This window comes from Strigops habroptila, chromosome 9 (genome assembly GCF_004027225.2).
Source record: "Strigops habroptila isolate Jane chromosome 9, bStrHab1.2.pri, whole genome shotgun sequence".
Classification (NCBI taxonomy): Eukaryota; Metazoa; Chordata; class Aves; order Psittaciformes; family Psittacidae; genus Strigops; species Strigops habroptila.
The window spans coordinates 28,778,933-28,806,479 of NC_044285.2; the positions used below are offsets into that span (position 1 = coordinate 28,778,933).

The window sequence follows — 27,547 nt, forward strand, 5'->3', positions numbered from 1 at the left end:
CCTGTTTGCTGAGGGACAAGCCAGTCTAGGAGAAGTGGTGGCTCTACAGAACATCAAGGTTTGGCTGAGGAACAAAGTCCAGTTTTTGGCTTCTCAAGTCACTCAAGACCATTAATCTTCAACCAATCAGTCTGATGATCATTTCCACTGGTGCTCTCTCTGCCTTTCCAATCAGTTATATTCTACTTAAAGAAGGCTATGTTTTTCAATAACCATCTTCAACTTTGAAAGGCCAAATCACTCTTTTAGTGAAGCTCTTCCAGAACCACATTGTGGTGGGGAAATAATTATTTTTGATAAGATATACGGCATGCTTTTAAGTGTACCAGCATTGAGCACATCTTGCATGACAAAAAGCTGTGGGAAGGTGAATCAGGCAATAACCTACAGCAGCCAAAATCCCCGGCTGAGGACACGAACATCCTCTGCTCTCTGCCAAAGGAAATAATGATCAAAAACCCCCACTGCTGATAAGACATGTAAAACTTTATTCGACTGAAGACATGAAAACTCATGCCTGCAGGATGCAGGCAATCATGAAAATTGCCTGCATCCTGCCAGCTAAAACCTTAGGGAAGGCTACATCTTTAGTGATATAAACTCACTTAAAAGACTTAACAGCTTTAGATGATGGCTCCCATACTAAAGGATTGCCAGGAGTCAAAAAACCCAACCACCAAACAAAACAAACAAAAAATAATCACACCTTCACCATCTAACTGGTGTATTTCTGCCTAGTCTTTCAGATTAAAAACACCTCTCAAGTAAAATCTTCGGTGACCAGCTGAAAAGTAAATCTAGTTAATATAAAAGTAATTTTCTTCTCTCCTCTGTAAGCCAAGAGCAATGATACAGAACAAACCATCATGAGGCTTGTATCCAAGCCAAAAACAAGCAAGGAAAAAGCTGGGATTTTAATTCCTGTCAAAAATTGTTTCCCCTCTTTTCAAAAAGATACTGAATCAATTCAATATCACAACAACTGTCTTTCGGACATAATATCCACTTAACTCACAAGACACTAAGAGAGATAGAATTCCAAGGATTTCTCTAAAAGCATGGTTGAATTCTTGTAGGAAAGATTTGACTCAAAGAATCCCAGCGAACAGCTTTAGATCTACTTCCCTTGCATATTTCTTTTCAGCTTCATAAAGCTAAACTATGTTTAAATGTTTAATGGAAATTAAATGGAACTTAATGGATACCTAAAAGTTTAAATGAATGGAAAACTGCACACTTAAAAGAAAAATCACATTCCATACCAGTAATAATTTAATGGAAGTTTAAGAATTTCCCATTTCCATTGTATCACCAGGTCTGTGAAACTCTACAGCTCCTCTTGCAGCACCTCAGAACAGCCACAGAGGAAGGTCTAGGGGCGGTGCTGCCTTCAGATTCACATATACTTGCTGGTAACGACCAGCAAAGCTGGTTCCCTGCTGAGAGCAGCCAATGCTTCTTTCCCTTTTCATGTTCCCAGAAATGCAAAAGGGTACTTTTAATCTGCACATTTAGAAATTTCCATCCCAACTATCCAATACTTACAGTGTTCAGAGCAGAAACTGCACTTTTATATATATAAATATAAATTAGGCATATTTACACCTCAGCAGGACCCACATACATCAGTCTGAGGTCTATCTGAATTACTATAGGTAAGAAGAAATACGATGCTCATTGTTAGGAAAAGTGACATTTTAACAGCGGCTTTTTCAGCCCCAGATGTTTCAAAGATCTCCCCTTGGATTGCTTACTCAAAATAATGGACAACGTAAGTAATTTCTACACAGTTTTCAAAAAGCCATTCTCCAGGTCCCAATCCCTACACTGAAATACAAATGACACACTTGCACACCAATGCAATTTGCCAGGCGAGGTACAGAAGTGTGCCTGCAGGGAACTGGAGAAGAAGAAAGCCTCCTCCCCTTTTATAAAGTGTTAAGCAAAACCAAGCAAACCAACCAACCCCAACCTATAGAAAAGTTTCTCACATCTCATTGTAAGTACAAAGAAACAATATGCAAATTTGTACACATTTATGGTGAACTGCTGTCCATGTGAACAACCCAATGAAAAGTCACGTACAAGCAGCTGACACTGGAATTCACATCCTGCTTCACAGCAGCCACCAGCTTCATCACCATTTGCTTGCCTTCCTCCTACCCGTTTTAAAACTTTAGGACGTAACTCCAGGTATGGTGTGTTAGCACCCAAATATCTTGGGTATCAAAACCTCAACTTACTTCACACAAGCCTTTAACATGTATCTCTATATATGTATGCTTTGCTTGGTGCTCTGCAGACAACCATCTCTGCAGAGTGATAAGCAAGTCCCTGCTGCAAACCATTTCTCCAGGATTTCTAACTCTCTAATCTATGGTCACATAAAAAGATTTGTAACTATCCAGTGTAAACACTCTCCCTCTCACGACATACATGGATTAGTCAGCATAACTATGGTGTTGAAGGCATTTGGCTGAAACACTCTTAGTGTATGAAGGGATAAAACAAATAGACAACACATGAATATGAGCAAAGGCAGTTCTGTCTGCCCAGCTCCAACTGACTGCAAAAAGGACCCAACATTTTTTGCTGAAATCTAGTTTCAAAGTGAAAGCTCAGTCCTATGATGTCCTTTATATACATTTCACCACTCTAGAAGTGATGAAAAAAGGTGTCAAACACACTTCTTCCCTAGCCAACATGTAACGGCAATGAAGGTCTATTATTTCATAAGGCATATTCATCTTCAGTGAGAATCCAAGCACAAGCAAGAATTCTGCCAAGTCATGTGATCCTATGACTTCATCTTCATCTATCCAACATCTTGAAATTTCAGGATCTCCCACTCTGTTCCTCAGGTGAAATAACCCCTGTCACAGTGGGCATTTTTTATTTAACACAACTGAAGAGCAGCGCTAAATAAAAACCCCTCAGCAGCTGGACCTCTGTATCTTTCAAAAGGAAGGACATACAAACGACCAATTTTTGCAGTTCTCTGGCTTTATCCCATAACCTGCCTTTTTACAATATCTCTCTGTATATATAAATTAGAAAGAGATAAAGCCAATGATTAACTGCAGCGTTCATGAAAAAAACTCCAGTCCGTGTTACACAGTCTCTTCTGACCGGAGATCACTGAGGTGTAAAGGTGAGAATCATCCAGCTGATAACAAAGTAGAAGAGGAAGATGGGGTACACGACGAGACCTTTGCGGTTTGGAGGCTGACTGTCTGCCAGGAAAGCTGTAGATGCTGGTGAGAAGGAAAAATACTTGAAATGTAAGTAGCATAAAACTAAAAGCCTAAGATCCCTGCAGATGTTAACAATTTTGAATTAGGATCTGCATTACAATCACGTTGAAAGAGAAAACAAAGTCATCCATTGCTCAATACCAATGGTCTATAAACCCCAATTAAAAGTTACTTTATCATAAAGAAAGATAAATGCTGATTAAAGTCTGATTCTTGTTACAGAATGTTAAGAGCAGGAAAAATAACGCAAATGCATCTGCATGAAATAAGCATTTTCCAATAACATTTATAACATAGATCACGGAATAAAACACCCAGGAGTCTCACATGTGGTTTAGCAGTAAATTATCATCCTTCTGCCAAAGGCAATCTGCATATGACCATGAAAATCAACAGAAGCACAGGCAGAGGCTGAATCTCTGCCAACACAAAGACTGGAAGAACTATTTCTACAATGTTTCAGCAGCCTAAGTAACACTTTGAACTACAATATCCATTAGCTTCACCCAACAGAATGCATGCAGATCTACCTCCTTAAGTGTCATGCTACTCAGTGCGCACAACAGCGTTATAACACACAAAGGTACTCACCTAATGTCGACCAACCGAACATAGCTACTACTACAATGAGACGAATGATGAAGCTGATGGTCCCAGACCCTGCCAGCAGCACCAGCCTGCACACCAGCATTGCTACTGTCAGGGGCATGATGCAGTAACCCAGAACACACAGGCTCTGAAAAAAGGATCTGGAAAGGAGAGACAGAAATGGGGGAAAAAAGTAGTCAAACCAAAGCACTGCAGAAACTCCCTGTGTGGGAGCATTTTAGCTGCTACTAAATACACCAGCACTCACATAGTTCCTCCAAGCAGCTTTGAGTTTAGTGTGATGACAACTGCACCAAACCAGATGATGACAAAGACCTCAGCAAACTGGGGCCCTCCATCGTCTTTACTATCTGCTGATCCACCCTGAAGCATCCTGTTGCAGGTAACAGATACAAGGAGTCATTTGCAATCAGTAACTGAGTTTTCATAGAATTGGAGAAGATGTTGTAAGCCCAAAATATTAATCCCCAGTTAGGCTGCAGACCAATCATTTTTCATTTGTTTTCTTATTTTCAGTAATATCCTCAATTTTGTATAGGAAAGAAAGATGTTTGTGGCTCGGCTGAAGGCATTTCAGTCCATTTGTTTATTTCTTTTGAAGACTCTGTATGCTTACACATATTCTCTGTATGTGTAAGCATATAGAGAATAAAACCATAGAGAACAGATAGAAGATGAAAACTGAAGTACCAAAAGTTTGGTAACCTCTCAAACCAGGCAGTGCAGTGCATGATAAAACACGCAAGCCTTACAGAAAGCTTGTAATAACTACTGGATATGAGCAACAAAAACCCTGGACAAGTGAGCATGCACTGATTTGAGTATTGAAATTACACCCTTTATGTCTGCTAAAGCTTTACCAGCATTTTACTGCATGGTTTCTGTACATGGAGCACACAAGTGTGCCGCAGTTAGCCAATAGATCCCACCAGCACTTCCCTCCCATCCCAGGCAGACCTGCACACACATGCTCCAGTGAAGTCACCATCACCCCCCATATACAAACTACTACCATAGCCTCTCTTCTTAGCACGTACACTGCAGCTCTGAGACAAAGGGTTTGACCTGCAGGTTAGGGTCAAAGTCGACCAAATGCATTAGAAGCAAAGACAATGTGAACTGGAAGGGGTACCTTTCAGTACCGCCATTCTTAACACAGGGAACTAGGAAGAGTTCACCCTTAAATCCTAAATCTAAAGATGGGAGGTCCTAACAGGCTTGAAAGCACCACAAACATGTTTTATAAGAATATCTAAACAGGCTGTGTCTGCAGAAGGCCAGAGGAGGATCAGATGAACTTGATCTCACACATGTAATCAGAAATTTTTAATTTCTCATTTCTCAAATGCAAAAGACTACAAAAACCTAAATCCACGCACTATAAGTACTTACAGTGCAAGTGAGACACAAAGCACCAAAGGGCCCCAAAGATCCCCTGTAGGTAAAGGAAAAAATAAAGTTATAAATATCATAGCATGACACTCAGTTTCATTTTCCTGGAAGCAATGAAACACCTTTTCCAACTCCCAATGTATCATTTTCCATATCACACTTCCTTATAATTTTCCCATTTAGCATCTTATGCCATACTCTACAATATAATTTATTCAAATAATATATGAATCAATATGCCAGCTGCTGAAGCAAACTGCCCTACATGTTGTGGCGCATGTTCCACTTCTAAAGAGCGTTGGTAACACTCTTGAGTTTTCATATTTGCTATTCAGCTTTCTACAACAACAGAAAACATGGAACAGATGCTTCCAAATCCCTGTTCCACTGAACTCTTCCTTTTCCCATGCAGGCAAAGCCTGCTGCCAAAACATCCTTTGAAGATTCTCAATGTCATCTTATACGTACAGTCTCTGAGGAGCGCACTACTCTTCTTCGGATACATGACATGGACAAATTTCTTCCCAACAGCCTTCAGATCTCTCATCTGAAACAAAGAAGTTCTTTAATTTATCCTTCCATAACAATTACAGTTCACAACTAAAACCAGAAAGTCAGAAGTAAAGGAGTAATGGTGGTAAATTAAGACAGGATCCAAACCAAAAATCACTGTAGCACCCTCCACAACAAGCAATGCCTACTTTTTTCTACATTTCTTAACAGCCACAATATCTTACATACTTAATAACACCCAGTTAAGAACAATAATTAGTTTGCTCCTCTAGGAAATGAAAATTAATGAAAAATCCTATTAGTTAAGAGAGTTTTCTCCCAAGGCCCATCTGTGGCCTCTGCAAAGATTTTGAGTTCACAGAGAAACTTTGGGGCTGTAACTCAGGTATTTTTTGACCTGCAAGAATTCACTTTACATGGCTAGTTCCAAAAAATAAAATCCCCAAACTTACGATGAAGTCGAGCTATGCAAAAATATAGGTTTTGCTTAACAGTTGGTCAAGGATACCAGCAAAACATGTGTTTTGCATTAGGCAGAGGCACAGACTCACAATTGTATCCTTAACGGGCTCGTCCAATGTGGAGTAGTCTTCGTCAGGAGAGCGAGATCCGACAGGAACAGTAATCTCCCCTTCCACTGGGATATCTCCGGATATTGACACATCTGCGAGACCTGCAAACTGAATGGGTTTTAAAACCTTTAGAAAGCTCACGTTCACTTTGAATGTTTTTCAGCTGAGTTTAGGGTGAAAGCTCAGAATTCAACAGATACAACACTTAATAACACAGTCACAACAACAGAGCTCAGCTGTTGTCTGCCTGATTTAAGCAGTTTGCAGTTTAAAGAGTAGTATAAGCAAAGCATTTCTTCAGTAACTCCTAGTAACCTGCACTCTGTCCTATTTACACAGCAGTAACTAACGGAAGTAAAAAGCTCCTTTGTGTTTTTAAGTGATGTAATGCCCGACAGCCATACAGCTACACGGATGCACCCAAGTACACTGCCTTTCAAGGGCTCCAAGGGGAAACAACGCATGAGAAACGGCACAGACAAGGCTGCCAACCGCACTGCTAACAGAGCTGATCTCCTCCACCCAAGCGTCACGTTAAAACACTCCCCCGGAGATGGAAGAAAACAGAACAGCCCGACCAGTCACACAGTAGAACAGGGGCAGGCCACGCAGGCGGTGCGCGGCACGGAGGAGCCCCACGGCTCCTACTCCTCGGCCCTGCTCTCCGGTGACCCCCCAATGCCCCGCGCCTCAGCGGCGGCCTGCCGCTGCTCCAGCGCCCCAGGCCCACCCGGAGCGCCCAGGGCTGCCCCGGCGCCACTTTGCTTTCTCCCCCCCGACCCTGCCGCACCCTCGGGCCCCGGCCCCTGCGCTGCCGCCGACCGCGCTCACCAACGGGCCCCCGTCAGCGCTGCCCTCCGCTGCCGCCATCTTGGCTGAGCAGGCGACGTGGAGCCCGCGCCGACGTCATGCAGGCGCGCCGCGTCACGTACGGCCAGCGCGTCCATGGCAACGCGGGCGGGGCCGCCTCCCCTCCCAGTGGGGCGGCCGGGGCGGGGGGAAGGCGCCGTGACCGCGCCCGCCCGGCCCGCGGTGCCGGCGGCGGGAGGAGCGGCCGCGGCGGAGCCATGGGGCACCCGCCGCTGGAGTTCAGCGACTGCTACCTGGATAGCCCCGACTTCCGAGAGCGGCTCAAGTGCTACGAGCAGGAGCTGGAGCGGACCAACAAGTTCATCAAGGAGGTGATCAAGGACGGCAACGCGCTCATCGCCGCCATACGGGGTGAGCGAGCGGCGGGGGGCGGCGGCTGCCTGCAGACCCGCGGGAGCGGGAAGGGGCGGGAAGGAGCCGAGGGCCGTGTCCTGCCGTTCGCCGCCGGTGCTGGCGATGTGCGCTTCGGTACGGCGGTGGCGAAGGTGGTGCGGGCACGGGGCCGCTCCAAGGCTGCCGCGGGAGCAGCGGAGCAGGCAGGGGCTCTCGCCTTGGCCGAGCGGGATTTCTCCTCGTCGAGCATCCCCCTGCAGATGTGTTCCTGCAGCCCGCTTTCGGCTGACTCCCACCCCACCGAGCCTCATGGCCCCGTACCCCAGCGCTTGGCAGCTGCCTTCGTCGCTGACATCGCTTTGGGGTGGGCTGGCAGGCCATGGGCAGCGAACCTCTTGCTACAGCTGCGCATCTGTCCACAGCTGGTCCTGCGCGGCGACAGGTCGGCCTCCATCCTTCATCTTCCGTTGTCCCAGTGAGCTGGGCTGGCACCGGCGGCGTTGCAGGGCTCCGGCTGCTGAGCCGGCTGAGCTCTCCCAGGCATCGCCTTTGTTTCATCTCGTCTTTGGGGAAGGTGCTTGGTTATTCTGATTCACTAAAGAACGCGTGGAGCGTGGCCGGGCAGCGCGGTCACCTCGTCACCCAGCCCTGCTTCCCTCGGGTGGCCCGCAGTGAGAACTAGAGAGCTCCGTCCAGAAACAGTCTTTAGTCCTGCATTTGTTGTGCGTGTTTTATTCTTTCTCTTAATAATGGTGGGATTTTTTTCCACCTAAATGTCAATTTCAGTGTTGGCTTTGAGGGAGTCACTTGTTCAGAAGTAGTGACTGAGACTATCGAATCCCTGGACCAGGTTGTGTCACCTGAAACCAGGAAGTCTGATGTGTGTCACGTTTTACTGACCTGCTTGCCTGTTTAGAATGTGATTTACCTCCAAGAGCTTGAGATACGATTTCCCTGTGTTGTCTCTCACATCTTCTCTGCTTTTATAAACATGCATTAAAATATGGCCAGAAGTGTAGGGGAGTGCAGCAGCTACAGGCGCTGTGCTTGCATTAGGCCAAGTGAAGACAAACACAAAACCAGCGGGGCAGACTCTGATCATACACTGTTTTTCTTGCCAGCTGGTGGGTTTTCAGTTGATATTAATAGGTTTAGCTGCTGCCCTTTTGTTAAGAATAATTCAGAGCTTCCTTGTTATCAAGGCCATGGCTGGAATAGCCTGTGTTTGCCTGTCTGGAAAACAGTGAAGACAAAAGCTAATGGGACTGAAGCAGCAGACATCACAGGGCTGCAAAACCCTAAGAAAAATACCAACACCAAATCTCTGCTTAGTCCAGGGAAAAAAAAATAAAGGGATTTTAACAAGCCTGCTTGTTTGTGTAAATGCTTTGGGTTTTCTTCATCACTTTGGTCTAAGCTATTTCCCTTTTTAATCTTTGTAAACCCTAATGCTGTGCTCAGAGTAGGGATGTGAGGGGATTTTGCTGGGTCAGCAGGCCCATCCCAGTGAGACTGGCCAAGGAGGAAGGGAAGAACTAGAAGGAAACTGAGTACACCCAGACAGCAGAGATAACCCCCCAGAGCTGAAGAAACACCACATTTCTTGCCTGATATGCTGTGGGATGTTTTGTGCTGTTATCTTTTTTTAAGAGTGCAGCTGAACCAGCATGGCTGGGGAGGGTGCTGGGGCTGATACCTGCCTGGTCTTCCATCAGCTTCTGGGATTCGCTCCCTCCCATTTAGTTAACAGATAACTTTAAATAAATTCTAGGCTCTCCTCTCAGAATCCTGTCCGTATGGAACTGTGGACATGAATTTAGGGCTACTTGTGGTCCCTTGCCTAAACACCTTGGGCTGGTGGCTGGTAAATCCTGCTTCCTCATTGGTTTTGTTTCTGCCCCTTGACAGCACGGTGGATGTGTCCCTTGGCTGCTGGGACACACAGGCAGTGATAGCATCACCAGGAGAGAGATCTTTTTGTTAAGGATAGAGGTTTAATTATGGTGATTGTTCTGACCGGACCTACCTGTTACCTGTCCAGAGGTGCTGTCCTCCGCCTTACCCCTTTAGTGGGTGAGGCACCCTCTTAGGGTAAACCTTTGGCCAAACTGTCCCAAAGTATTGACTCACTGCACCGAGTCCAGCCCTCTGATGACTTTATGGATATATATATTGTCTACGCATTTGCCTATTAATGAATGAATAAACTCCAATGTAAGATTTAAAGCAAATCAATCCCCGTTTTGCTGAGGCTTGTCGGAACGTCAAGCACCTGCTGTCTCCAGCTGGCGGGCTCCTCAGCCTGACGGGGTGATGGAAACAAAAGACTCGTGTGCAGCACGGGCTGTCCGGATACGACACATGCAGCCAAGTGAATTATGCGAGCGCAGCAATGCTCATGCAGGCTAGCAGGAAAAGAAGTGCAGTTCCCCATTGCGGGAAGATAGGGTTTGCTGGGCATTATGTGGTCTGCTGTAAACACAGGTCACAGAGGCTTGAAAACCTGAGGCTGCTCAAAGTTGTCTTTTATTTTCCGTTTGCCCAGTAACAGGGAAAAAAGTAAATGTGGCTTTACATGGAGTCCACAGGACCTGCAGTTCACATGCTGGCTGGTTTTGAGTTCTCTGGTACAAGGAGCACATACATTGTTCTTTTCTTGCTGAAAGTGTCTGGCCAATTAATTTGCCTCAACCTACGTGCTGGGTAGTAAAATATTAGGAGTGTTCCAGCAGAGTCTTTAGAGGCTAAAAACAAAAAAAAACCCACTTGGTATCACTTTGTTATGTCAGCAACACAATATAGGCATCCTACGTCTAGTAACTGCTATTTCTGGGACTTCTGTTGGAGATTTTTGGGTGTCTTTTGACTTTTTTGGAGCCCTTTTACTGCTAGATTAATTCACCACAATTGTATTTTTAGCAAATTAATACGTGAACTTGAGTGCAGATTTTTTAAATGAGTCATTCAAATAGCATGGAATTATAAATGCGGAATACTAAATGCAGTGGTGTGTGCCTAGCTGGTAGGTGTGCTGTTTTAATTGAATGGATTGCGTGTTTTACAAATGCACGTACTCTCTTCCATTTCCCAGTTTCAAACCCACTCACTCCATCCTATCTGTGGAGACGGTGAGTGGTGAATCACTGCGAGTGTGACTTGGCTGTGATAGGCTGCACGAACAGTTTTAAGGCAGACACATCTTTACTCCAGACTTACTCACTGGTGTTTATACCCAGCAGTCTTGTGGTTTGCTGTCACCCAGACCCTGCCTCAGAGGAGAATTCCTGTTGATCTGGATGAAGTATTGTTCAATCCCCTTCCTAAGCGATTCCTACGTGTGGCATGTATTTGTGGTGCATGAGCACGGCACTTTCTCTTGGAGACTAGTGAAGGCTTGGGGGGGACGCTGCTCTTGGTTGCCCATTGCTGTCCTCCTGAGAGGAGGAGAGATGAGTCCCTGCTTCCCATGGGAGATGTCATGAGGTGGAAATCTGCCAAGGATTGTCCCTACCCAGGAGTCCATCTGTTGACACAGCTTGGGAGCATTGCTCCCACTGGCTGCTGAGCCGAAATTGCCACTCCTATGCTCCCAGGTGGGGAGAAAAGGGCAGCAGGGACCCACAGCAAGGGGGACATGGGCCTTGGTCAAGAAATTCATCCACTTCCGAGCTGCTGCCCCTCTGCTGACTTCAGCTTCCCTTCATGTTTCTAACGAAAAGCTGAACTTCTCTTCCTCATCCCAGGTTGAGACTGGAGCCACGGGTGAGCGCTTTCCCAGGCAGCAGGGCTTCCCCACCTCTTGCTCCTCTACAGGGAGAAGTAGGAGGGAGTACTCTTCCCAGTGCAGTTGTTCAGGGGCGAGCACTGGAGGAGGGAGGCAGGAAGGGGGACTTCAGCTCCCCTTAGTCTCCTGCATGCCTCGATTTCCCCTTCTGTAGTGCTTCAGGGCTTTGTCTCAAGCAGGGGGCTGTTACCTGAATGAGGGGTGAACTTTGGTGCTTTAAACCCTTCTTGACCTTTAAGGGATTAAGAGAAACTAGTTCTGCCTCACCCACACGACTCTGACATGTTACCAGCTGAAATACATAAAATACTGCAGGTAAAGCCTCCCTGAGTGCCATGCAGCTCCCTATGTCCTGATGTGGGTCCTCATGCAATTACAGTCACACAGTTGCTGCCTTTAAGTGTGGGTTTTTTTTTCCCTCTTGCTGACTGACAGTTGACTGTCAGTTGATGTATAGTCAACTGTCCATGACAGATGATTATACGTGGGATGCTGTAACATGACTAAGTATAAGGTTGTGCCAAATGAGAAATTACACTGACTTAAAGCAGAGAAAAATATTGTTAATTTGTAATAATGTTGGGTGTGAAAGTCAGTGATAACAAACAAGTTACTTTGAGTCAGAATTGTGAGTTACTTTTATTGTAAAGTTGGCTGCATGCCTTCTTTTTCGTGCCAGGAATATGCAGAGTCTCTGGCAGGGCCAAGTGATGATGCTGATCCCATACGTTGGTCCCATAGAGTGCTGAAGCCCACCGTGGCATGGCCCTGGCCAGGGAGCGAGAGTGGGGCTGGCAGGTTAGCCTTGCTCCCTGGGGCTGGGCTGGCTGGCTGGTGTCTTTGCTTGTTCCTCAGTGCTGTTCCGGGGCTGCTTCCCTTGCCCCTGAAAGCCAAGCTCGGAACTTGCTGGCCCCTGTGGCAACTGCAAGGTCTGCCTTGCTTAGAGCATGCCAGGCTGGCGTCCGTCCCCTTGGGCTGGCCAGGGCCCGGCCTGGGGACAGCTTGTTTGTGTTCCAGAGCTTACCACCCTGTTCCGTGGTGGTCAGCACTGGCCTTGTTGCAGACAAGACTCGCTGCAGGCTGCTCGAGGCTGCAAGCAGGGATGTCAGAAGTAGATGACTGTGTAGCATCACAGTTGTGAGAATGATTTCTTTACAGCATTTTCTTTCTGTGGCTCAATATGTTGGGTTTTTTTTTTTTTGAATCTGCTTGCTGCGCTCTGCTGTGTGTGTGGTAATGCAAAACCATCTATTTCCCGCAGTCTTTGATCTTCTCTCGCAATTATATGTCAAATGAAGTTTGAGAAATGTCAGGTTGAGGCTCTTTTTATTAATGTATGAGTGCTGCAATGGTGTAAACTCTCCTTTGAAGCTGGAAGAGTCTTTGAGTTCTCATGCAATATTGCAAACGTGGTTTTGAACTTGATTTCTGTACTGTGTAAAGCTTCACAGATTGCCTCTGACTTTGCATGTCAGTTAACCAGCCTCCCCACGCAGTGCAAGTGTTTTATCCTGGAAAGATAACATTATAAAGGAATGTGTAGAGGCGTGTATGCCAGCAAAGCACACAGCAGTCTTGAGCAAAAGGGACTGGGTAGGCTTTTCTCTGAGAGCGGGGTTGAATGGGGGGTCCAGGGAAGGTTCTGCTGTCATCCTCCTCCCTGCAGGTTCAGCACTGAGGTCTTCAGCGTGGCAGACCTGCTCTTGACAAGTTTCTGTGCTGTTGGAGGTGGTGCCTGAGGATTTAATGCTTCAGAGTGTAGAAAGCAAAAGTGTCAACAGAACGCACTATTTCAATGAGATTGGAGCAGCCCTGCAGTGGCCTGCCTTCCCAGTTCCTACAGAAACCCCATGTACTGGTTCATGTGAAGTCTGCAGAGACAAAGGCTTGAATCTGCTACTACACTGTGTTACAGCCAGGTAGTGTTTTTTTTCCTATGTCAGAACAAACCTAAAGCTGCTCTGGAAAAGGGGGAAGAACAACAAGTCTGTCCTGCATATGCCCTTCTGCTGGCACAGGGAAGGCTGCAGCTCTCCAGGCAAACATTAGCTCTGCGCTCGCGGCAGAGCTTGGCATTAAGGCGCCTGCATTCAAAATATCCTGTCCCACAAAGACAGCTTAGTTGTGAGCCAGCACATGGCACATTAATGAAGATGTGCATAGAAATTGTCCATGTGGATGCACAGAGGCCTTCTGTCTTATGGAAAGCCGCTTAAACCACCCAGTATAACCAGGGGAATCTGGAGTCCAAACAAGACTCGTGTGAGCATTTCCTCTGGTGCCACTGGCCAGGTGAGCGTGAAGAGGCTGCCTGTGTGCCCAGGTCAGTAATGTAGCTGCTGCTGAATGGATCTGACTTCTTAAAAACTGGTTTGTCCTCTTCCTTCTCCGCTGGTTGTATCCTTGCACTCTCCTGATGCTGTGCCCCAGCAACAGTCAGTACCTGAGCCTTGACTTGAATGGATGCAGGATCAGACCCTGTGTGAGCAGGCACGGTAGTCAGAACAAAGAATCATCCCTGGCTGGGTATAATCAGCTGAACAAGGTCTCAATGGCCTCATCAGCTTAGCCAAACCTGCTGTCCCTATACTTGGAGATGGCATTCATCATTACAGCAGCTTAGGGGGCTCAGAGCTGCAGACGGAGCAAGCGACTGAATGCTCCTGCCCAGAGCATGGCCAAGTTCAGCTGGGTGCTAGCCCCACTGCCTCGTCAGTCACCTTCCAAACAAAGGATGTTGGGGAAAGAAACACAGACACAGATCTGTGGGTTGTCCCCTGATGCTTTCCCACTAAAGTGTCATCGAAGTCTTCCATTTCACTGTGGACCTGGTTTTCCATACGTGCTGGTCATGCCTGGAGGAGCTGCCTCAGGCTGGCTATCTAGAAGGGGATGGCTCACTGCTGCAGGGACACCTTCCCCCTCTCTCCTGGAGCACATTACACTATAGCAGCTAGTGTTAAGCTGTTTCTGGACTTCAGCAGGCGAAAAACGACTTGCTGGAAAATACATCACTCCCCTCTAGCAATAATGTATTCTCCTTGTACTTGTCTGCTTCTTGCTGGTCTTCTCTCTCCTTGGTGGGGGTTTCATCCAGTAAGGGCTCCAGTTACTGCTGGTAACTTTTAAAATTTTCTCCTGACTTCTCAGTTCTAGTTGTCCGAGGAGATATCAGACCTATATCCAGCTTAAAAACAATCAGTTGCTTTAGGGTGATGTTGTGTGGACTGAGACACCTCCTAAACCGAAACCAGTTACAGTCGGTAAGTTAAAGACATTAAGGACATGCTAATTTAGCCAGGAACCAGAATCCTCTGCAAAAGAGAAGCATGCAGGAATAGAATGAAAATGTCTTCCTGAGGATTTGTGTGCTTCTGAGTATCACTGTTATACAGCACTGTGGGCTGTGCTTTGCACCATCTTATGGCAAAGGTGATAATAGGAACATCTGGAAGCTGTTCACAACAGAGCCCCTGGGAGGCCTTGAGGAGATAAATTGTATGTATGCATCTGCATGTGGGAGAGACCATAGTGTTCTGCAGTAATGGTAACACACAATACTGTTTACAGAACTGATACTGGAAGTACTCTGGCATCATTGACCAAATAGGATGTGCATAATGATATCTGCCAAATGGGATTCCTTCCATTGAAAATATCACATAGCCTTTTTTCCCCTCTATGGGCCTGTCTCTGCTGTTGAGTAGAGTGGGAATTAAATTCCCTGTCCACTGCAGCAGCTCCAAAGTGGTGCTTACCTTGCAAATCTGTTTCTGTGTATGTCAACACAGTGGACTTCAGCTGATGTGTCACCAGCGCCACTCTCTCTGGCCAGTATCCACGCTCTGCGGGTGTCCTCAGGACAGGTCGGAAGAGGGGAACCATCAGAGGATGAAGCAGCTCATTTTCCTGCGCTGTAGGTCCTGTACACAGAATCTAGAGCTCTGAGCTGGTGCAGATCTAAACCAGACATGCTTTAACCAGAAGCTAAAAAAACAACAGCTAAAAAAAAAAGAACTAAACAGAACAAAAAAACTTCCAAAAAGCCAACCCTGCCCCCAGCCCAAACCATATCTTCAGATGCAGGCAGGAAAAACGAGGAGCGTGCATAGGATCTGCCTACTCCAGTTGCAAGGTGTATCTTACTCCTTGTTTCGAGGCTCCTTGATGTGTGCGTGTGTTAGATTTTGCTCCAGGGTGGAGCAACTCGCTCACCCTGCGTGTTGGCGCCCTGATACTCTTCCCGAGTACCCTCCTGCATGCATTGGCACAACGGACCAGGGCAAGAGGTTGTTTTCATGTGTGTAAGTATATTTTTTTCTTCTGCCAAGCATGAGACATGCAGAGAGCTTTTCATCCATCTTCTGTTGCCTTTCCTGGCTCCTTCCCTGGGAGGATGTGGGTGTTATCCATGTTTTGTAATGTGTCTGACAGCCCAAGGGCTCGCAGCAGCGTGGCTGCTGACCAAAGTTTCCTCTTGAGTCACCATGTGAAGACTCAGCTTTTCTGGCTTTTTTCTTGAGAAATTTTTTGAATATTTTATTTATTAATTCTGTTGGTAGGGTGCTGGTAAGTACAGATGTGGCATCCCACGTTCAACCACAAGCTTTTCATGGGTGGCTTATGCCCTGCTGTGTTCAGCCCATCATTGTGGAGCAGGGCCATGACATACAGCCAGAAACCTCCCCGTGGCACGATCCTGGCCGTGCTGCTCCTCAGCCCTGTGCTGCATTGTACCTGCCTGGAGAACATGGTGCCACCACTGATCTCTGGCTGCTTTGGCCATTGATCCGGTCTTCGAGGAAAAGCTGAAGTGCCAAGATTTCCCATTCCTGGAAGGGAAAGGGGCAAGAACATGCTGTGGATGCTGTGCGCTGCCGAAGCGGTTGGTACCTGCACTGCCAGGAGCACTGCCATCAGCACTGGCTATCTAAGGTACAGAGTTCCTGTGCAATTTGAAGAACTGTCAGGTTTATAGAAAAAAAAGGACAAACTTCTTTCCTGAGAAAAAGCAGTGCTGTTTTACAGACACTGAACATGCCAAAACAAAATCTTCTTTGAAAGTGCTGGTGAAATTCAGCAGGCGGCAGTTACTTTTCTTACTAAGCATTAAATGAACGTTTCAAACGTGTAAACCTTGTATTTGAGTTTCTGACACGCATGAAGAAAAAAGCTTTTGGAAGCTTCTCATTTTTGTTTTGGTGATGGTGCACTTTTCCACATTGTTTCTTCTTTAGCCTTGCAGACTCCATGCAACTGCTGGCTGAGCTTCTCCTTCGGGAGTGGCAATCCCCAGATTATGCTGGCTTTTCCTTTCTGGGACACGTTCCAACACTGCCTTTGTGGCTGGTGTCCTTTTTGTCACCGAATTCTCCATGCAGGTGAATGTGCAATCACATGTTCAAATGATGATAAGAGCAGCTGAATAGCCTGAGATAAAGTTTATAAATATAAGTAAAGCCCAGAATTCAGGATTCTTTTTGCAGCCTGTTCTCTCCTTTATCCTGTTCCTCTAGCCAAGACTGATTATGAAGTGCTGAGGTGAGGTATTTTTAAAATAAGAGTAATTTTATTAATCTTACCAAACCTTGTAGCTGTGAGAAGGGAGACTGAGAGACATGACTTGTTCCTGTGCCACCAAATGATGAACTGGGGACCTGCAGGGCATCAGGGGACCCTCTGTAGTGGATGCACAGAGCTGGACCCCCAACTCCGCATGGGATGGGGGTCTTGCAAAGGTGCCCAGAGGTGCGGTAGCTCTTGGCAAAGCCTACTTAACAGTGCTCCACAGGATGCTGGTTGGATGGGAGGTGCCTGGGAGGCTCCCAGGGGATGGGCCATGTCCATGCTGGCAGTGGCTCCCAGCCCTGGAACAGGAGGGATACGTGTTCCTCCCTGCGCTGAACTGCTTCAAATCGCTCGTAAGCTGCTCGCAAGTCTTCCCCCTGCACCGTGTGTGACTCATCTGGCCTCCTGCCTCCTTCCCTGCGCCCTTATCGAAGGAAACTCTGAAATCATCGCGTGCTGGGGGAGCGAGCTGCTGGCTCCGCTTGCTCCCTGAAGCCGCCTGCAAAAGCGCTTGCTTTTCCCTCACCCTGGGAAGGGTGGCTGCTGGAAAGCTGAAATGAGATGCATCTGATGGCTTTGCAGATCATAAGATATCTCTGTGGAGATTGCTAATGCTCTGCCCCGGATAAGAGTCTGTTGTTTTCGTGTTTGTTTTGCCTGTGTTCGTACTGCTTGTACAGCAGGGAGCCGCAGCTCTTGGAGCACACCCTCTCCTGCCGCTTACGCCAAAGCAGCTGTGCCAAAATCTTGCTTGGCTGCTTACAGAGCCGGGGAGCTCCGGGTGGCCTGAGGTACCACAAGGATTTGTGCTGCTCTGCCCTGTCCTTACCAACCAGCTGCTTTGCCCAAGGCTCTCCTGATAACCCCAGGAGGTGGGCTGCTCAACCCCTCCTCAACAGCTCACTCCTCCCGAGGGAGGAGAAAATGCATTTGCTGTGTGTGGCTCAGCTTTTTGGCTGTTTTATTTGTCAGAGAGTCTGTCGTTTATTCAACATCCTTAAGCCCTGTCCCCAGGATTGGGGAAGGCTGTTAGAAAACACGGCTGGCCTCCATGGGATGATGATATAAAGAGATATAGAATCAGTGCAGCAGACAGAGCCTCACTCTACTTCCATTTGGCCACCTGCTTGAATTACAGTCCCAATCCTGGCAGTGATGCTCAGTTGCCGCAGCCACGGCTCACTAGGCACCACCATCCCTGCATCCATTGGCATCCTCAGTGTGCTCAGGCCACAGTCTGTGTCACCCCTGTCCTAGAGCTGTGCTGAGCACGGTGCTCGCAGGCATCACTTCCTGGCACCTTTGGGTGCTGAGGTCAAGTGGTCTTCATGAAATGTGTTTTCCTCTGCATCACCTTAACTCAACTGGAATACAAAAAATAGCAATTTCCTAAATGGTCAGGCTTTGCCAGGAGCTGAATCGCAAATGAAGGAATTCCTGTTGTGGAGTTTGGGGTGAAGTAGTGTATGAGATGGGCTGGCTGCAGCCATGCTGCCAGCAGAGGGGTGCTTGGCAGCCCTTTTGGTCTGCTGGGGTGGTGGGAGCTCTTCTTCAAGGCAGCTTGTCGGTAAACCTGGGGTTAAAATTAAGTAATGGAGAATACTTGGTCAGTGAGAGGGGGAGAGGGGCAGCCATAAGGAGTGAGGGGAGATCGTGAGAGGAGAGCAAGGGTGGTTATGAGGGAAGATCAAGAGGGGAGTGCTGGGGCGATTGTGAGGGGAAGTAGTGAGGTGAGAGCAGGGGCAGCCATGGGCCGTGAGGGGTGGCTATGAAGGGAGATCTTGAGGAGAGATGAAGGGCAGCCATGAGCGTAGGGGTGGCAGTGCTATAGTGTGGGGCCACTATAAAGGGGCAGATGAGGGGTGGCTGTGACTGGAGATCATGAGGGGCAGCCATGAGGGGAAATTGGTTTGCCCTTAGTGACATGGTTTAGTGGTGGGCTTGACAGTCCTGGAGTAACAGTTGGGCTCAATGATCTTTTCCAACGTGGTTGATTCTCTGATTCTATGATTTCTCCTCTGACGTAGTGGATGGATGTCAGGACATACATGATTGAGAAAATTATACTTGTATTATTTCTTAAAGTGCATTTCAACACTTTTGCTGATTTCTAAGGCTGCTAATCTTTTTTTAGCTTCCATCTCAGCCAGCCACGTGTTCTGGGCTCTCTGCCTCTTGTCTTTTTCCAGTTTTGCTGAAGGTACTCCTCCAGCTTTGCAGGGCTGCGAGATCGGTTTGAAAGGCCAGAAAAATGCCAGAGGTGAAAAACCGTCCTTTGAAGAGTTCAGGCATTCAAAGTGTAGTTTTACCTCTTGCTCATCATGAAGAGCATTAGGTGAAGTGTTGATGCCAGTGGTAGTTTTGTCATGGTGCTGTTCATGGAGAGAGTGCAAGTATCTCTGTGGGGGCTATCCCTGCTGGGCATGAGGCTGTGCTGAGGATCCTGCCCTTCACGGGAACTTCAGATCAAGGCTGTCCTGGCATTTCAGAAGCAAAAATCCTAAAAAATTAATCCCTACGCCGTCCTTTATAAAACCATTTAAAAACGTGGCCTCAAGTGCCACTCTCCAGGAAATCAGTCCAAGCCGGTAAGTGTCACTGGGAGAAGGATGTGTCCTTGTCTTTGCTTTAAAACATGGCTTTGCTACATGCTTGTCTTCCTTATCAGCATTATCTGTCACTATGAAGGTCCAGGGAAGAAAAGTTACACTGGATAATTTGTGTTCACTCAATCAGAGGTGGGGGGAGAGTGCATCGATCTCCCCAAGAGCTGTAACCTGCCTCACTCCCAGTTTTCTCCAAAACAGACCAATACACCCCCAAATGTTGTTCTCCTTCCAGCTTTGCTTGCTTTTCATTTTGGTTGGTTTTCTGAGCTGATATGTTGCCCAACTTCTGAGCTGTTGGTGAGGAGACCCACGGTCTCCTGTTCATGGCAGCCAGTTGTGCATTCAACTTCCTTGATCTTCGATCCAGTGTGATAAGGCTCGCCAGCTTTGCTCAAGTGTGATAGGACAGTATATATAACAGGTTTCCAGCAGTGAATAAGGGAGATAAGACAAGCGTAAGGAGTATGTCATAAATGTGAAGAATTGCTGTGTTGGTCTTTTTTATATATATGTATTTTAATTAATTAAATAAGCCTGTCGAGCAAGTTTGTGCACTTACCACAAGATTGCCCAAGCAAGGAGGAGAATTTATGAGAAGAAAAAATTAGGTTTAGGACGGGGGAAAAGTGGAAGGGTGATGTGTAAGTTTAGGTAATGGTACAGAAGGCAGATACCCAGCTTGCAAAGCAAAAGGCTTCCAGGTAGGGAGAGTTACTGAAAAATGTGTTTGTACTTGAACCAGAGCCCTGCTTTTCTCCCTGGAGCATGTGCTAGGTCAACTGTGCTAATGAAATGGCAGTTTATGAAAGACTCAGTCAATAAAGAACTGATTAGAAAAGATAAATGTGTAACAGGAGTATTAGACAGTCAGTAAATTCCTCTGCAAGAGATTTGTAAAGCAGAGCTAAATATAGCAGGTTATTTTTAGAAGTTCATGCTGGCCATTTACTTCTGGCAAGTGGAAAACCCATGTCAGTGTGTGAAAAATGGCCTTCGTTAAATATGTGAGTATTTCTGAATCCCCACAGCATCCAGAAAACCTTTGGGGCACTCGGGAACAGCTTGCCAGGGGTTAGTGCCCAGCACTGTCTGTGCTGCACTGGGCCGTTTTTAATTGCCTCATGGTAAGCATCTCTTCTTTATGGAGTTCCAGGAGTGCTGTTTTCCTCGCAGGATGCCTGTGTAGATTTGGGACTACCTAGAAGGCTGCCCGGAAGGCAATTGTTTCCCCTCATCTGAAAAAATCAACATGTTTTTGTGTTTGAGCAGCTGTAGAGTATTTAGGAGTGTTCGGTGAGTCAGGACTCATTACTCACGTTCCTAATGCACATCTGGGCTCAGTCGGGGCAGCTTCATTGATTTCAGAGTAGAGGTATTTTGGTGGGACGATGTTTGGGGACTGCATGCAGTTAGTGCACACTGCATAAATACAACAACTCAGAGAAGAATCCAGCCCCTTGGCCGAACACTTGTAAAGCTTTGCTGCAAGTACAGAGAATCTCCTGGAAGCCGTGGGTTGGGTCCTGCATCCAGAATCTCATCTCGGGGTAGCAGCATGGATGGACTGAACTGTCTCCTTCATGACGCAAGTCCCTGGGAAATTCTTCCATGGAAGCTGGTAACAATGGGCACATTCTTCTCCCTTCAGGGATCTTTTGCGTGTTGGAGGAAAACTGGTATTTCTCATGTTCTGCATGTCCCATTGCACAGCTGTCCACAAGGAAGCAGAAAATGTTCCATAGTGACCAAGCACTGGGAAAAAATTGGGGTGCATCCTCAGCTGCTGCTGTGCATCAGGGCCTTGCAACGTTTCCCTGAAACAAAAAGTATTTCCAGAGCTTAGATCCTAACCGTAAAATTTGTCCTTGGCTTAGAATGCTCTTATTTAAGTACAGAATGAGCTTTTATTGTCTTTTGTTTGCTTCTTTGAAAGAAAAAGAAAAAAAAAAGTGTGTGGCTGGTTTTGATATTTCTGTTTTCAAGCTGGAGAGGAAGAAAGCAAACACAAAAATGGATCCTTACATTGGATCTGTTTATTTGCATTGACATAGCTCAGAATTGGTTTGGGTTTTCCTTGTGGATTGTTGAAGGTGTTGCTAAGTGGCTCCCTGCAGGGCACCTCCACACTGCAAGCGGATGCAGAGGATTAAGAGTGGCTCGTTGCCCCATGGAAGTCTCGGGGGATGCTCTTCCCTTTGCAGCCCATGTGCTGGCCCAGGCAGGGAGACCAGCTAAAGTTGCTTCTCACCTTCCAATATAGGCATCCTGCGCCATTCCCGGGATGGGAGCTGATCTCGGGTCAGCTGTTCTTGCCTTGCTATACCTACCCTCAGTTGGAGTCAAGTTAAATTAAGGACTGTGTTTGCTCAAGAAACGTCACTGGCCAATGATTGCTATGGTGATGAGGTGTATTTTTTTTGTTTGTTTGCTTTGGTTTGTTTGTTTGTTTGTTTGTTTTTTCTCCTTAGTTTGCAGTGTGATGCACAGGGAGCAGGATGTGACTAAGGATTAGCCAGAAACCTGTTCTTTTACCGTGTAGGAGGTTTTTTGCTGATTTTTAAAGTGTTTCTTTCTAAAAATCACGCTGCTGTCTCTCTGTATCTCTGACGTCACGCTGTGTCCTTGTGGTTTTAAATGAGGTGATCCAAGCACAGCCCTCCTCTGCTGGTGCACAAGATCCTGGTAGTCCCTGTAGCTGTCAACAGTGGGTTGTCACTGGCAGTTCCATTTCCATGTTCTCAGGGGCATAGTTTCCTCTCCTGGCAAGAGAGAGACTTAGAGGAGTGTGACCCTTCCACAAGGAGTGCAGGGCTCCCTAAAGATGTGCATCTGTCTGTACCACCTCCAGCTTCATGGACCCTTGGCTGGCACCTCTGTGCCCTGCTCTCCAGCCGTGGCAGCGAGCGGTGCTGCACAGGGCTGTGGCCCCCATGGGGTCTGTCCTGCAGCTGGTGGTTTCCTTCCACTTTAAATTCTAAGCATAGCGAGGTAGAAAGCAGAACCACAAACTAGTTTAGGGCTCCTGGGCATAATCTGCGCTTTTTCAGAGGCCTTTTTCAGAGGCAAAGACAGCAAGATTTTTTTGTTTGTGGTCTTTGGTTACCTGTGGTTGCTGTGAAAGGTTGAAATGAGAATCTCTGCTGGGAGTTTGCTGAGCAGGCTGTGGGGCACATCCTTCCCTAGCTGCAGTCTCGGGAGGTGTGTTATATATATATATAAATACAACCAGAAAGTCCTTTGTGTAACTTCTAAGGCTGTGGCTGGAGCTGGCATTGCTTCCCTGCCTCCTGCCAGGCGCAGCTTGGCTGGGGCTGTTCTGTGCGGAGAAATGGGACTTGATTTTCACTAGGAGAGTAAATTATTGTGACCACAAATTGTGAGAGCTGGCATCGCTTACTGAGCGCTGCAAGGAAGAAGAGTCCTAGAGGAATCCTGATCGAATTCGTTTTGGTGCGTTTCCACGGAAACAGGCTGAGCTGTACAAGAGCAGGCTGGGCCCTTCAGGGCTGCCAGCGGGTGGGACTTCGCGTGCTGCTTGCAGTGATATCCCTGCCTTGGAAGCACGGCCCGGCTCTCCGTGTGCATCGCTGTGTGAGCAGGGCAAGACCCTGCAGCCATTGCACTCCAGCCTGCACCTTTCTCCCTCCTGGCAGGCTTGGGGTGTGCAAAGCTGGGGGGGGCATTCGGTAGCCATGTGGTTGATCGGGAGGGAAAAGGTTTCTAAGTGTCTGTCTCTCAGCATGAGCTTAGCCTCGTTGTTCCACGCAGCTGATCTCTTCCTGTCCAGCTCCAGCTACTGGCCATGGTGGCCCCTTCCTGCTGTCAAGCCACTTTCCTGTGGCTATGGCTCTGGCTCATCCCTTTCTCCCCAGCCTCCCCTGCCCTGCCCCGTTCCCTGCTGTCACCAAGCCACTGTTTGGGTGCCACTGAGGGTACCTCTGAGCAGTGCATGGTGATGCTCTGCATTGGGTCCTGGCCCTGGACCCCACAGGGACGCAGCCCCCAGGCATGAGCATCTCCTCGTCCCTTGGTGGCTGGTGCCAGTGGGCACTGCGGCGGCAGGGGCAGCTGCCAGAGTCATCCCAACGTTAATTTCCCAATAAACACCCCATCATCATAACACCACCCATAATACCACAGCAGTACCCAATGCTGTCCATTCTGTATGTGCGTATAGGGTTTGTCAGAAGCCAGTGTTCAGCCAAGGCTCTGTACGTGTACGAGGACAAGTCACGCTGGTCTGTAGGAGTCTGTTTCCCATTAAGCGCTCCTCAGGAGCTGCGCCAGGCGTTCGCAGCACTGGCTCTCCCTCTGGCTTGTCCTCTCCTTCCCTAACCCTGCATCTTCCACAGTTGATATTCTATGGTGAGGTCTGTGCATGGTGCTGAGCAGCTTCTGGCCTCCCTGCCACCGTGGCATGGCACAGGGGGATGGCTGCCCACCTTCAGGCAGTGTTAGCTCTGGGCAGCAGGGCAGATTGATGTGGGCTTCCTACACCAACTTGGCTGAAAGTGAGGGTGAGGATGGCTCCCTATAATGAAAAAAATTCCTTGTCCTAAGCTAAACCAAACAGCACTGGGCTAATTAAAGGGTGCTCATTTTGTTTTTTCACTGTTAAGCTAATGTGAGATGTGGTTTATAGCACATCCATTTCGATTTCCTTCAGCTAGACAATTGGCAAATAAATGTTCAGGCCAGACATTTTGAAAGGAAAATGTAATTTAAGTCAGCTATACCCTTTCTTTTTTTCTGGTTAAAATATATTGCGTTTGGCTTTTTCAAACCCTTCTCTGCTATTGCCTTACCCCCTGTTTCTATGAAACAAAAAGGCAAGCAGCTCGCCAAGGACCATTTCTCCGATGCTGGGGCTAAACACTGTGCTGACAGATGCAATGGAAAACCAGTGCATGAAACCCTCCATCCCAAACCAGGGTTTGTGCGTGCTCTTGGCTCACAGGGACACATGCAGCCAGAGCCAGCCAGGGCCTCATCCCTGTCCCCCAGCCAGCGCACATGGATGCATGGATGGATGGATGGATGGATGGATGAGATGCTGGTCGGGGTGCTGCTGGCTTTCAAAGCGACTGCTCAGGGACCCGGTGCTGGGTCAGGTGGGTGTTCAAATGGAATGACTGAAGTTTACCCACTAGCAAATGTAGTTGAGGAGCGAGGAGGGGTTGGCAGGGGGGTGTCAGCAGCATCCAGAGAAGATGACGAGGGTTTTTGGGGGGACAAACAAAGATTCCCCTGAGCGACAACTGAATGAAAGCCTCCTGCCCTGGCCTGAAGCAAACGCTGCGGGTACTGAGAGTGAATTATTTGCTGAGGTTTTCCATCAAATCAATGACATCGTTCTGTGCTAGAGTTCACCCATTTACGTGCTCTCAGCCCGCCCCCCCCACCCCCCAGCAGCTGCGCTTAAGTAGCGACATTCAGGCCTGAATCTGCCCATTCAGGAGCAAAGGTTTGACCCGCCGGAGGAAACTGCTGAACGAGGCTTTTGAGGGGAAAGTGGGGACTGTCTGCACTTTGAGGCCGCTCTCCTCCCCGAGCCGGGGACCTGGCTGTCCCCACATGCCACTGTTGTTCAGGGGCCTTGGGGAGGGCTGGAGGGTTCCGGGGTGCTCCTGACACAGGGCCAGGGGAAGCAGAGCTGTCTGGGGACTTGGCGCTTGATTTCTTCTCCCAATGTCCAATCCAGCGCTGTCCAATTTTTCTCTCCCCTTTGTAGCAGCATTTCAGAAAAACCCATATTTGCCACTGTGGTGGTAAGTTCTTTTGTCACTGAATATACTATGGAAAAGAACAAACAAAATTACACCCAGATCACCATTTTCTTCAGGCTAGAAATGCAGGGGGTAGCCAATACTGTGCAGAGACAATTCCTCACTAATTCACACCTCATTTTTGGCTGTTATTTCCTCCAGATTTTAAAAACTGATGCCAAAAGTGATTGTACATGTCTTCTTTTTTTAAACAAGACAAATTAAAAAAAAAAACCAACCAAAAAACACCACCCATGTACACAGAGTTGCTCTGTTACAGCAATCCTTCCCCTGGTTTGGCAAAGCAGGGCTGTATAAGCTGCTTGCATGGTAGCATCCATGTCGTCATGTATTTCACACTTGCAGCTTCCTGAATTTCAGAAAGCACTATCTCCGATGCACCCCCTCAAAGGAATCCAGCCTGGGTCCAGAATTAGGGAAATAGCAATCTAAAAATATAAAATTATTCCTTTGCTTTTGTTTTATTGTCGACATCCTATTCCCTAAGGTCAGGCAAGTTCAGCCTCCTGTTTGTGTCTCAGGTATGTGGAGAAAGACTAACCCCCTAAAAAGCATGTCTCTTTGGGCAGGAAGGTATGGTTGATGTGAGGCTGCCAAATCCACCACATCTGCCTCTTGTGCTCTGCCAGCAAGGAAGGACTTGGTTTCTCCTGTGGTGAAGTGTTTCCTGTGGCTGTCACAGCTGTCATGAGTGGGTGATTTTGGCGTCAGGGTGTGCTGTGGTGTTGTGTCCCCGTCCCGGCTGCAGTTCCTTTGCCAGGGTCAGCAGACACCTTCCCAACAGCAGAGCCACTGATGGAGCTGTGAAGCAGCCGCACAGGATGCAGAGACACAAAGGATCCTTTTGGCTAGAAATTTCTCTGGAAAGTCCAAAAATAATTTGGGCTGAGCTACCAACCACCATCAGGAAGTGTCTTTGCTTCAAGACTGATTGTTTCTCCCCCAGCGGGCCAGGAGCGGGTCCCAGGGCCATCTGCAGACACGCTGAGAGGCGCAGCTTGAGCCCTCCGGCTCCCCGCACTCAGCTGCAGCACTGTCCTGCTTCCTTAGGGCCTGTTTGTGTCTGTGACCACCTAAAGAGGGGCAATTATTTTGAGTCCTTTGTTTTTTCCCTACATTTATTTTCTAACTTTACAGATTTTTCTCCTATACAATGAAAAAAATAACTTTGAACAGCGACAAGCCTGTCTGACAGCCTCCATGCTCTTCCTGTATACAGCAGGATATGAGGCTATTGATTAGCTGTTCTTTTCAGCTTTGTTATTAAAATTGCAGCGTTTTCTGAAGTGCTGAAATTCCTGATGCCTATGGATTTTGCTAACTGCCTCACTATAGTTTTGTTCAGGCTAAATGGCTAAGGCTTGCCACTTCTGTGTAACGATTGCAGAAATACTCAGCCTTATTGCTCTGCCCTTTTCCAGGTTACTCATCGGCAGTACAGAAATTCTCCCAGACTTTGCAGTCCTTTCAATTCGACTTTATTGGTGACACGCTAACGGATGATGAGATCAATATTGGTAAGTTTTCTTCTTTTTGATGCCCTCTTTCAATAACTGAGAAAGCCTTCTCTAGGAATTTGTGTGCACTGATATAGTTTTTAAACAGCATCAAGAGCAGGTTTCTCAGATGCCAGTCAGCTATTCCATAACCTATTTTACTAAGTTCAACTTTCACGGGTAGAATTTCACATTCCCAATTTAGTGTATAATTTGCGGGGGTTTTCCACAGCTCCAGCCCTGCTCTGTGCTCCCAGGCACTGGGGAGGATGGTGGTGCTGGCCTCCCAGTATGTCCTGCTTCCCAGTGCAGCAGGTGGAGGGGGAGCATGTTTGGTGCTGAGCATCGGCTGTGTCTCCCAATCCAGGCGGGTGCTGCTCCCAAAGCTGCATTTGCTCCACTGAAAATGCCTTACAAAAACAAAGCTGTCCCACACTGCCCTGAAAAAGGAACCAGGCTGCAAACTGCTGGGAGAAATGAATTGCTGGATGTGGTGGTGTATGGAAAATAACTGCCCGCCTCTGCCTGTGGCACAAGTGTTGTAGTACTCCACACACATCTGTTTCAGGATTAGCAATCCTGAAGCCATTTTACATCCCTGCCAGCCTGGTGCAACTGTGCAGATTACACAAGTGCCAGCTGCACCCAGGGAGCTAAACCCAATGGCCTAGATGTCCTAAACTCAGTGTGTTTCAAATTAAAGCTGCTGTTGGTTTCGCAAGTGCTATTGAATGACTGATGCAGGGGTATAGTGCTGCAGG

The 27,547-nt window shown here is 47.5% G+C and overlaps 2 protein-coding genes and 1 long non-coding RNA gene across 6 annotated transcripts in view; 2 read left to right on the plus strand and 1 right to left on the minus strand.

The window, feature by feature from the left end:
* Positions 1-1,259: 1,259 nt before the first annotated feature.
* On the minus strand, positions 1,260-7,239 carry YIPF6 (Yip1 domain family member 6). 2 transcript variants are annotated; one of them, XM_030496982.1, is made up of 7 exons: positions 7,172-7,239; positions 6,320-6,448; positions 5,724-5,802; positions 5,256-5,298; positions 4,111-4,236; positions 3,846-4,003; positions 1,260-3,254 (listed from the first exon to the last, which is right to left on the minus strand). In XM_030496982.1, the coding sequence occupies exons 1-7, from the start codon at positions 7,208-7,210 to the stop codon at positions 3,136-3,138; spliced, it is 693 nt and encodes a 230-aa protein (XP_030352842.1). In that variant the 5' UTR covers positions 7,211-7,239; the 3' UTR covers positions 1,260-3,135. The 2 variants fall into 2 exon arrangements, with proteins under 2 accessions (XP_030352842.1, XP_030352843.1); XM_030496983.1 differs by lacking the exon at positions 7,172-7,239 and adding an exon at positions 6,838-6,895.
* A 55-nt stretch (positions 7,240-7,294) lies between these two features.
* The window catches only part of OPHN1 (oligophrenin 1), a 64,252-nt gene continuing 43,999 nt past the window's right edge, over positions 7,295-27,547 (plus strand). For 2 of the 3 annotated variants that reach the window (XM_030496978.2, XM_030496979.2), the window contains exons 1-2: positions 7,295-7,561; positions 26,712-26,807. In XM_030496978.2, the coding sequence (XP_030352838.1) occupies positions 7,408-7,561; positions 26,712-26,807 (250 nt within the window). In that variant the 5' untranslated portion in view covers positions 7,295-7,407. The remainder of the gene's footprint in view (positions 7,562-26,711; positions 26,808-27,547) is intronic. The other variant, XM_030496980.1, reaches the window with a different exon arrangement.
* On the plus strand, positions 7,631-17,193 carry LOC115612573. Its single transcript, XR_003993080.1, has 2 exons — positions 7,631-8,265; positions 16,573-17,193. It is a non-coding gene; the product is annotated as an uncharacterized LOC115612573 (long non-coding RNA).

Coding starts and splice junctions, on each gene's coding strand:
- YIPF6 (XM_030496982.1), bottom strand. CDS start 7,210: ATGGCGGCAGCGGAGGGCAGCGCTGACGGGGGCCCGTTG. Junction 5,803..6,319: donor AGCCCGTTAAGGATACAATT/GTGAGTCTGTGC, acceptor TCTTTGTTTCAG/ATGAGAGATCTGAAGGCTGT. Junction 4,004..4,110: donor AAGCTGCTTGGAGGAACTAT/GTGAGTGCTGGT, acceptor TCTCCTTTCCAG/ATCCTTTTTTCAGAGCCTGT.